General features: G+C 35.7%; 2 protein-coding genes across 2 annotated transcripts; both read right to left on the bottom strand.

Moving 5' to 3' along the window:
- Positions 1–419: 419 nt before the first annotated feature.
- LOC107475260 (uncharacterized) lies at positions 420–794 on the bottom strand. Its single transcript, XM_016094891.2, has one exon. It carries the CDS (start codon positions 792–794, stop codon positions 420–422), a length of 375 nt encoding a protein of 124 aa, XP_015950377.2.
- Positions 795–8239: 7445 nt separating this feature from the next.
- LOC107475193 (BAHD acyltransferase DCR) lies at positions 8240–10108 on the bottom strand. Its single transcript, XM_016094810.3, has one exon. It carries the CDS (start codon positions 10009–10011, stop codon positions 8596–8598), a length of 1416 nt encoding a protein of 471 aa, XP_015950296.1. The 5' UTR covers positions 10012–10108; the 3' UTR covers positions 8240–8595.
- Positions 10109–11371: the final 1263 nt, after the last annotated feature.

Here is an 11371-nt window from a genome sequence, read left to right as displayed (position 1 = left end):
TTTTGACTGCTTCAAATATTTTTTTCAAGTTCCTACTGTCTGTACTCCTATGTACTCTCATTCTTTATTAAATTAGTTTATATTAAAAAATTTGGAATCACATGGCTATTTTAGTCATTTCATATAATATTTTAGTCTTGTCCATGTGTATCCAAACATAATACTGGACATTACATTAGTGTCCTATCCATCGTATCCAAACACGATACACAAAACATAATTTTTAATGTCTCTGTCCTATTGTCTTTGTTTTAGTGTCCTGTTCTGTCGTGTCTCTAAAAACAAACACTACCTAACAGAATGTACCCCTCACAATCGCTCCCATCTAAGGTAACTCTTACAAAATTTAAATATAAAGTATAGGACAGAAATGGTTTAATATCTAAACTATCAGATAGAATAACAGCAATTCTTTCGAATCAATCAAGGAAAACATGATATTTAGATAACCAATCTAATCCTAGAATAACTTCTAAACCACATAGAGGCAAACAGATTAGATCATGTATGAAAGTCCTATTCCTAATAGCAAATGGTACTTGTAGGCACAGTAAACTAGTCAAAGCATTTTGGGATGCAGGTGTATGGACAATTAGATCAAACTTCAACTCAGAGAAATCTAGTCCCACCTCACGAGCAACAATTAAGGAAATAAAGGAATGCGATGCACCAGAATCATACAGTACAGTTAGAAATCGATTTTTGACATAACACTGACCTTGGATCAGGGCGTCTGATTGCATAGCATCATCAGCAGTCATAGCAAACACTCGACCTTGTTGCTGGAATCGCATTGGATTCCGAGCAAATCTGTTTGGGCAACTCCTCGCTAAGTGTCCAAGTTTCCCACAAGTAAAACAAGCGTTCGTTCCTTACAGCATCCAAATCTCATAGAGCCATAGCCATGGGATCATAACAGCTATGAAGATAGCTGTGCCTCACATCGATTTGTCGTTCGGAGCTCGATTAAACTATGCCTATTCGCAATCATTAAGGTCCTATCCGCACCAAACAATCAAAATTAAGGTGATCAGTCTTAATATCTCAAGTTAGGCACGAACATTCCCAAAATGAGCACTCATAGACATTCATGCCAAATGTATCTTGAAGATACCCTAACAACATGAGACACACAAGCAGAATATGCAATGAAGTATAGTCAGTCCATTCCCCAAGCGCTACTGTAAACGAACTGCTCTGATACCAAATTATAACGACCCAACTCCTAGTATGCCATGGTCATACAAGAAGCTAAGTGTTACCAACTTTTCCTTCTTAATTATTAACTATTATCTAACAAATAAGCTTGTTCCTTGTTAGAACGTAGCCAATTTACGAGTAATTTTTTTTCTACTTAACTTATATTGTTGCGAGCGATGGAGTAAAATAAATAAGCGTACGTTGAGAGAAATAATAAGGAAGCATCAAGAAACATGTACATCATGTACACTATAACAACACATGTAGTGTTTACAATAGATCAAGTCAGTTTACATCCTTGTCAAACCTACATAGTTAATATATACACGACACTCATAGGGCCTAGCCCATACAAAAAGCTGCTAAGATGGCGCCCAAGCTAGCCTAACCATTCTACAACTCCTAGCTCTCAAGTGTGCTAACACAAGTGAGAGACTAACCAAAAGTCAATGTCAGACTAGAGTATCATCAAAAGAATGCCCCTACCGTTGTCAGCCTATATCTACACATGGCCGTTCGGTAGATTGTCATGAGGCTCACCCATCTCTTCATCCTGCTCTATCTCTATCTCAGGATCCTTCTCCTCCTCCTTGTCAGCAGCTACAACTATACCCTCAGAACTACGAGAAGCATTACTGTCACTATGTATAAAATCATTCACGAGCACAGGTCCATTCGCGTATATAGGAGCTACCCCAGTCTGGTAGTGTCGGCTCATCATGTTGTGGAAAATCAGGAATCGGCTTAGGAGAAAAGTCCCACTTTGGTGGAATCGCAGGTACATACTCTTCAGCTATCTCGGGCTCGTTAAGAATGATAGGCTCAGGTGCCACCTTATTCAAGGGTTGAGCTGGTATAGGGTGTCCGGGACCATCGGAAAAAGGATATCCAGGTACGTCAGGGTGTAACCATGATAAAGGAAAGTCGTAAAGAGTATCAGGGTCAAAAAGCAGGCTAGACAAAGGATGTTGTAAAGCTCGATTCTGTAACACATAACGTCTGACACGAGGCTCCAATCCCATAATGAATTAACTGTAGTGTACTGGATCCTCGTAGATGTAAGGGTCTTCAAACTCATAGAATATCACATCCGTCTCCATCTGGAGGGGAGGAAGGAAGAGAATGGGGTAAGAACTGGAGAGTTCTTAGTAGGGCCGGGGTTATTAGTTACATTCATTGTTTTGGTGTTGTTTAGTAGGCAAATAACATGATACAGCTAAGTAGTAAACAGAAGATGAAGATAAATAGAGAAAATAGAAAATAGAACATGAACAGAAGAATACAAGAAAATAAACATAGATATAACATACAAGCAGACAAACATAAAGAAATATATCAAACATATAAAAGGAATGCAATAGAGAATGATGTGCAGACAAGAATGATGCATGTCTAGTCCCAGTGTAGGTAATGAGCTCATCTGTCGATTTCTACCCGCTCTCAATGTAACCCAGCATTACTAGCCGGATATGGCTTTCCTATTGGCTATACCCCTGTGTACATAAAATGACCCCTCTGCCACCACAGAGTCTGCTGCACGCAGGAAATAACACATCTGCCATTGCAGGGTTGTATGCCGACACACCTTCTGTATATAAGAAATAACCCCTTTGCCACTACAGAAATGGAACAAGTGGTCACAGTACTTCTGCAGCAGGAAATATCCCCTCTGCCTTACAGAAATGAAATATGAATCTGTACCACAGGAAAGCGTTTTTAGTGGTCGCACCACCATCTATCTGACTGCCCCAATACAGCAGATGAACATATAAATATCTCTAGGGTTGCCGTAATGTAACAAAGGAATACTTTTCAATATGTCATCTGCTCTTATTCTCTTTACTTTGCTCTGGTTACTCTTTTCTCAGTGTCTCTTTACTTTGCTCTAATTTTTCTATTTAATGTTTGTATTTAAAACTTATGTAAATTTCGGAATGAATAGTTAGCCTGTCCCAAGTATAGGTTCATTAAGTCTATACTAAAATAGTTTAACTTTTCGAAATTACAAAATAATCCCCCAAACACAAAAATTTTACTTCCTTGCCCTTTTAAGATCTAAAGCCTATTATTAAATGTTCTTCATCACACTCAAGGTGTTCTTCGTAAATTCTTCAGATTCTTTCTCTTTTTTCACCCGTTTTTCAATCTTTTCAGTAACCGATTTTTATCATAATTCATAATAAATTTCCAGCCACTAAAACCCCATCTTTTACACTTTATTTTAATACAAATTGAACCCCAATTTAAGGTCTAGGGTTTTGGTTTCCAGCTGCACTCAAGAACACAAATTCATAGCTTGAATTTCATTAAATTTTCATCAAATTTTCAATAAGAATAACTCATATAAATCATCAATTTCAAACACAGCCAAACCATATCATAATTACACAATTCAAACACAATTTATCAAGATTAATTTTACCAAACCGTACCTTGATTTGATGCCCCAAACTCGGTTATGTTTCTAGGTGGTCTTTAAGCTCTTTTTCCTCCTAAATCACATCAAGAACAACTTTAAATCCACAAACCCTCAACTGACCGAATCTCATTCAGCATGTTAGAAAGGGATTTCTCACCTTAAACTTTCTGGAAATTAACGTTTCTTGCCCCTCAAGTCAAGTTAAGCATGATTCCTAAGGAAGAATATCAGGAGAAGACATGTTTAAGCATGTTCCCTTGAAATCGAAGCAAAAAGAGAGATGGTGCAGCCAACTCACCTTGATTTCAGCCTTGATAAGTCATATGATTATGTAGAAAAAATAGAGAGGATCATTTTGGTCGGATTGAAATTTTGATTTGAGTTTTAATTCAGAAGAAATCAAGCTTTGAAGATTTGGAACTAAGAACTTTTCTCTGTTTTTCTCTCTTCCTATTTTCGGCCACAAGGTGAAAATGAACCAGCCTTGGGGGTCTTGGGAGTGTAGGGTGAGTTGTAATTGGTTAGCTTGAAGGTTGATTAAAATAATATTAAAATATCTCAGGTGTATAACTACTAAAACTAGATGTATCAGAACACTCGTAAAAACATCTCTAAAATTTTTTTTTCTGAGCTACTAGCATAAATGACACTAGTAACATATTTAATATGAGAATAGAACATGTATGATGAGGCATTAGCATTGCTAAAGTCATCAGAGTGCTGGTGCTAAGCTGCACCAGTAAACTATGAACATGGTTAAACCGATCTCCTGTTTTTAACTAAAACTGGCCAGGTAATATTATAATATCATTCGAGCAGCTTCTAATACTCATATAATGATAATATTATACTATTATCTCTCTTCTCTCATGAATCGAGTCCGGTTCATCAAACTGAGGCTATTCACGAAAACCAGAATCAAAACTCCTAACCAATACGGTTCAAAAACTAGGTTCTTCGCAATTGCATTGTCGAGCTTGCCTCAGAAGAGGTTCTAGCTTAAGGATGACATAATGACAATGAGGATTGAAATGCTTGATGATACAACAGCGGTGTTCCCTTTACTGATCTTCTGGAGAAATCCGTGTCTTCAGAAAAGATCTCGCGCTCTCGAAAAATGGGGTTGTTACAGCATGGTCCTCCGTGTGTGCTCCTTCCTCGGGTTCAGATGCTATATGATCGTTGTGTGCTTGTCTGTCCACCATGATCATGAGATGACTTCTAGTGTCCTTGGCAACAGCGCCAATGTTTCGAGAGTTACCTGAAACGTTGAGTCGGGTCTGAACGTGAGGTCCGGATCCCTTCGAGTGGCAGCATTCGACTTGTTAATACCAAGGTACCGCCTATTCTGAGTTCCTTGTGAGGAGGTTGGGGTTGGTGCATGCAAGAGACTCTGATGCTTAAGTTAGCATGGGTTTTAGGCAGGTTTTTAGTAGATTAGAACGTGAGTTATACATGGGGACTCCAGTGTATTTATAGTAGGGTTAGGTGGCCTCTTGGGGGACAATAATCTTATCTTATCTTATATCTTGGGAATTTGTTGAGATCTTATCTTTCTTGGTCACTATTTCTAGGAGCGGTGACCTCGCCGAGTTGGGTGCTTGGAGCCTTGGGCTCCTTGGTCGGTGCCCAACCTTCTCCAAGAGGTCGGTTGGTGGTTAGAGGGGCTTCTTCGGAAGTCGGCCCTTTGGCTTTTATGGGTCCCGACTTCATGCCTAGGCCATGGTATGAACATCAGCCATACCTAAGGATTAGTAATCCTGCAAAAAGAGAGTGTAAAGCTAAAAGAGAGTTAAATTCAATGGGGTTTTTATGGGTCGCACGGTGGGCGCTAAATTTTCCGTTCTGTATGAAACTGTCGAGTTATAGCAATTTCTTTCGAACAATGTGTTGATTGATCTGAGGAGTTATATGTCAGCTTAATTTAAATATTTCGGTAAAAATACCTATAAAAAATACTTCGACACTTAAGTAAAAAAAAAAAAAAACGTTTAAATAAGATATTATTAAGTTTATAAATAAGCTTCGTGGAACCTGTCTTTGCTGAGGTTATATCTTCGTTTATATAGATGATTTGTATACTGATTATTTGAATTTGTTTGAGAGTCTAGATAGGGGTATTGGTGCTATTTCCTTTGGTTACGGTTTATTGATGATCTTTGACTAATAATATCTCAAAACTGACTTTACTGTTATTGTGACGGAGTTATTCGATTTGTTATTATTTGATTTGTTAGTCGAGGTATAGAAGATGCATTAATTTCTTTCTACAAAACTACATTCGAATTAAATACTCATGAGTTTTTTATTATTAAAAAAAAACCTGGCCGCTGGGAATCTTGGAATTTATTTCCGAAATTGAAGTGGGGTGAAAGTTGAATCCATTCTTATATATTGTGATATTATATTCTAATAATTAAATATATTTGTTAAAAGAACTAGTTAGAAGTGGAGTCTCATATGTAGTTTTTTTTTAATCTAAAATTAATAAAAAAAATTATTAAATAATTTAATATGTTTATTTAAGTTATCATCTAATGATTTTCAACAATAACTTTATATTAATTAAACTACATATGAATTTTCACATTAATTAAATTGTAATTCATTTTTCATTTAATTAAATTTAAGTAATGTGATATATTGTTTTTATTATTTAATAATAATATTAGTTATATTTTACATTCAATTAATTTATAAATAAAAATTTGAATTAATTCTACATTTTATCACAAAATATTTTAATATAGTTGAATTTTCATTTATTTTCATTTTATTTTATTATTTAAAACATAATTTTATTATAATTTTATATATTTATTTAATTGTGATGGAATGAATCGGTTCAATCAATTATATAATAACTCAGTAATTCGACTGATCCGATTCTCGTACCAATAATTATTTGTCCTTTATTCTCTTTTAAATATTCCAACACATATGTGGTGATGTATGTATAGAGTATATCCAACTCCAAATATTGATGAATAATATGACTCACATGGGTTAACAAATCTAGACAGAAAACAAAAATCTCAACTTTGCATTTTAGAATTTTGGCCAACAAACTAAACTCGATATTCTTCAATCTTCTAGTGAGATATATTTTTTCGACTAATTCTATAGTGTGGATAAATTGGTATCTAAATTTTGTATAATTTATTTTTTATAATAAATTTTAAATTATATATTAACTTTTAATTTTTTTTAAGTTAAACATCACTTTTTAGGCGCTATACCAAATTAGCAATCATCTATTTTTTCTCCCTTATCAATAAAAACTTGCATTATTACTAATAAAAGGAAATCATTTACAAATTATTATGTAAGTTACCAACTCCAGAATTTGCCCAACTATCTTTCTTCCTTTCTGTTTTTGTTTTTCTTTTTCTTCAATAATTTTGTGTCATCAAAGACATTTATAGAACAAACTTAACACCTCAGACATTGGATACATGTTGGCAATTATCACAACAACTAATTAATGTATCACACAACATGTATAATAATATGGGACATCTCAAACTCTTGGTGGCCCCTCTAAGGTCTAATTTCACATCCTAATAATAATCCTGCACATCAAAGCATGAAGATAAGAACACATACAAGATACAACTAGCTTTTTAATAATTTGGTTCTTTTAAAATTATATACGCTACATTTTTAGAAAAGAAAATTAATGGCTCAGATAACTCAATCATGAATGATTAAAGAGATTTCTTGATCAAAATTTGCAGAGTTCATGTTAAATGAAAAAATTAAAGTGATTTTTGGGTTGGAGAAAAAGTTATGGGTGGAAAGAGTATTTTGCAAATTGCAATTGTATGAAATATTTGGAAATCAAGAAATAAAATTGTCTGCGAGGGATACAAAGCAAATTGGATACTTGAAAATGTGAATATGAGGTTAAGCTTAGCAGGGTGGATTAAAGTGTGGGTGAAGGAATTGCTTTTTACAGATAACATGATGATATCAAATTTTGACCTATGACAAGCACGGTTAAGATACTAATGTGGGAAAAAAGAGTATTAAGCAGAGCAATGTAGTATAATTGTCAAAAGTACGTTTGTTTGTTACTAAACTCTGTTGATGGCAATGTCAGAGTGTCCTGGTTGTAATTTGGTTTAGAGATGTTGTAAGACTTTTTGTGTCTTATTCCTCTTGTTTTGAGCTTGAAATTTGCTTGTAAAAAGAATTGTATAAATGTAGTTTTATTTCAAAAGACCAATGCATGTGTAACCTTAACAGTATTGCAATGCTTGTCTATACTCTATGGCACACTGCTCTAAGTCTGTTACTTCAAGAACCCGCTTATTTATCATTCATTTTCTATCCACAACTCTATCCACAGAATTCCAACCAATTTATGCTCTGATCTTCTGTTAATTCTTGGAAATAACGTTAAGTACTACAATAAAGGGGCCGCAAAGCTTCCTCACACAAAGAACAGAAACTCCACTCACCCGGTCACCCCATTTAGAGTTAGGGGGTTCATATGCTGCTACATTAAAATTATTCATCAAAATTAATTATTAAAATATATATTAAAATTTAAAATATATATTAAAAACAAATTAAATTATTAAATTTTTTAATATACATAATATCTTTTATATAATATTTTACTTTTTAAAATTTTTTTAATTTATCATTAATAAATATTATTACTTTCTCCCTTTTTCACTTAGAAAATAAAGGAGAAAGAAAAGTGAAAACAGAAAACTGCCCACAAACCAACTTACACAAAAATCATTACATCTGGTAGGGCCAAACACCCACCCAAACACTGCCTTACAATACTTGATCCCACCCATGCTAAAACGTTGACCGACCAAAACGACACCCAAATATTGTCGTCTACTGATCAATATATGCATACATTGATACATATCAACCCTTCCACCGTCGTTTACTAAAATTTCACCGCCGAGTCCCCTGCGTTTCATTACGCTTAGTCTTAAAACGGCAGAAACCACTTATTCGAATGACGTCACGTACTGCATAAATTCCATGTCGTTTTCAAGTCCCGCCATCGTTTCTGGTGCCAAAACGACTTCAAGATCAACGCTGCCGTTTCCTTCCCTACCGGGAAACGCCGAGATCTTGCCGTCGAACTTGTTTGCCTTCCCACTCCGAATCGCCAACGGCTTTCCCCACCCGAAATCATTGTCGTACATTGGAAAACGCGGCGAACTCCCCATAGTAATCATGGCTCCGTCAAAGTTACCGAGAGGGAACAGTCTCGGGGCCTTTTCCCAGTCTTCTATGCCACGCCGCACCGTAGAATCATCGTGCGCGATGACGTTACGGTGCAGCAGTTCGGCGCAAAAGCCGACCTCGTTGGAAACAATATCCCCAACCGTTGCGACCGTTGGGATGCTCTGAATCGCGTTCCCAAAGTAAAACGGATCCATCTTTGGTTCCAAACGGTGACGGCAATTAACGGCCATCCTAAACGTCGACGTTTTCGAAGCGTCTAATTTCCTGGCACGTGTCACGGATCGCCAAAGCTGAGCAGATAAAGATTGAAACGACGAGATCTCGTCGTTGTTCCTCACATTAACAGCCGCTACCATCCCGTTTCCATTACAGTTTCCGTTACCGTTAACTCCAGCGGTTTTCCAACCGTCGTTGTTGTGGCGGTTACTGTTAGCTTGCTTTTTCAGTCTCTGGATGTCTTCCCTGGAGAAGTGAAAGACTCGCTCCCGGAGAGGGTCGTCGGCGGCGAACGTCACGGTGGGACCGCCAGCTGGGACGGGGAGGACGACGGCGGAGTTGAAGACGGTGTCGCGAGTGAAGTCCGGGTAGCTGGCTATCTTCTTTTTGGCGCCGGAGCCGGCAGCCTTGGTGACGGCGGCGAATGTGTTGAAGAAGTGCCAGAAGGAGGTACCGTCGGTGACAGCGTGGTTGGCGGTGATGCCGACGAAGACGCCATCGGCAAGCTCGGTGACCTGGACGGCGGCGAGGGGAAGGTGGTGGCCAGAGTAAGAAATAGTCATATCGTAAGCAAAGAACTCCTTGAAGGAAGGATGGACATCGGGAAAATTGGCTGGCGGCGAGAGGAGGGTGGCGAGGGTGAGATGCTTGGCATTGGCGTGGATGAAATCAACTCCGGCGTCGTTGCAAACGATGTGAACATGGCCGGCGGAGTCGGTGGAGAAGCGGCCGGCGAGGGCGGGGAAGAGAGAGAGTGTGGTGGAGAGAGAGAGCTTGAGGGAGTCGATGAGGTCTTGAAAGGGTTGAGGAGGAGAAGAGAGGAGGACTCCCTTTTGGATGTAGTGGCAAGAAAGCATGGGGAGGTCAGAGACAGAGAGGTGTAAGGGTTTGAGGGTGGATTTTTGGTCTGGATAGATTGTGCATTTTGAAATTATGCTTGTGGATGAAGAAGGCATTTTTTGTTGCTTTGGTTGGGTTTCTTTAGGGAGAGGGCAAGTGAGTAAGTATGTACTAGTGTGAGTGAATTGTGTATGTGGGTTTGGAAGTGAAGGGTGCGAAGGGGATTTTATAGGGTGGAGGTGGTGGACGGACGGGGGAGAAACTGGGACAGTGACGTGTCCGTTGTGTACTATATAGTCTGCCAGTGTATGTTTGTTGTGCTGTTGCCTTTGGCCTGTCAGCTTTTTTCTTTTCTTTTTTTTTTTTAATCAAAGGTAGTTATTTCATATTAATGCATAATAATGAAAATGATAGTCCAATAGCACAACATGCAAAAAAGTAAAAAAATAAAAATAAAAATAAAAAATAAAAAATTCTACCAAAAAAAAATCTAACAAAATATTCAGAATCTAAGTCTTTAAATTGGGAAACACATTGAAGATGAGAGAAGCACGTTTGAACTTCTTAAAAGTTTCACTTTTATGTTTGGACATTTTTATCTTCTCAAACGCAGAATTGATTCTACTTCTGAACGTACGTTTAGGAGAAACTAAAATTTATAACTTCCGCATTTTATGTTCATAGTTGCTTATTGTCTTTGGAAAATTAAGTGAAAATATTATTTTTTTTACCAACCATACCCTTCATTTTCTTCTGTAAAAAGGATACTAATAACTATTACTTTTACAATAATTCTTTGTAATTCTTCCTACTTTTTCATAGTTCTTCGTTACAAATTTTTTTCATTAAAATAATTCAGATTTGTTTTGATCACTAGCAAATTGAATATTTTAATTTTTTTATTATTTTTAATACTCATTTTCATATTTTAATTTTTATGTTTTTTATTGTATTTTTTACTTATATTTTTTATTATATTTTTTTATTTATATGATAAATATTTTTATTATTTGCGTAGTGTTCTGATTTCTCATGTTATATTTTTATAAATTTTTGTATCATTTACTATACTATTTTTTATATGTATATTTTGTATGAAATTTTTTTTATTTTTGTTTGACTTTGTTTATATGATTTTTTATTTATTTTATCGTATTTCTTCTATTCATATGACAAATGTTGTTGACTTTTTTTAGGATATTTTTATTATTTTTTTCATATGAATTATTTTTTTTATCCTTTACTGCATTATATTTATGTTGTGTATGAAATTTTTTTATTTTTTATTTGATTTTATTCATACAAATTTTATTTACTTTTTATTGTATTTTTTATTCATATGATATATGTTGTTGATTTTATGAAATTTTTATTATTTTTTATCTGTATGATTTTTTTTATTCTTTGATGTACTCTATTTTTGTTTTGTATTAATTTTTTTATTTTTTATTATGACTTTGTAAAATTTGTAATTAT

The sequence above is a fragment of the Arachis duranensis genome, chromosome 2 (genome assembly GCF_000817695.3).
Source record: "Arachis duranensis cultivar V14167 chromosome 2, aradu.V14167.gnm2.J7QH, whole genome shotgun sequence".
NCBI classification, from domain to species: domain Eukaryota; kingdom Viridiplantae; phylum Streptophyta; class Magnoliopsida; order Fabales; family Fabaceae; genus Arachis; species Arachis duranensis.
Note: the sequence above shows the minus strand (reverse complement) of the source record. Positions and strands in the feature narration are given on the sequence as shown.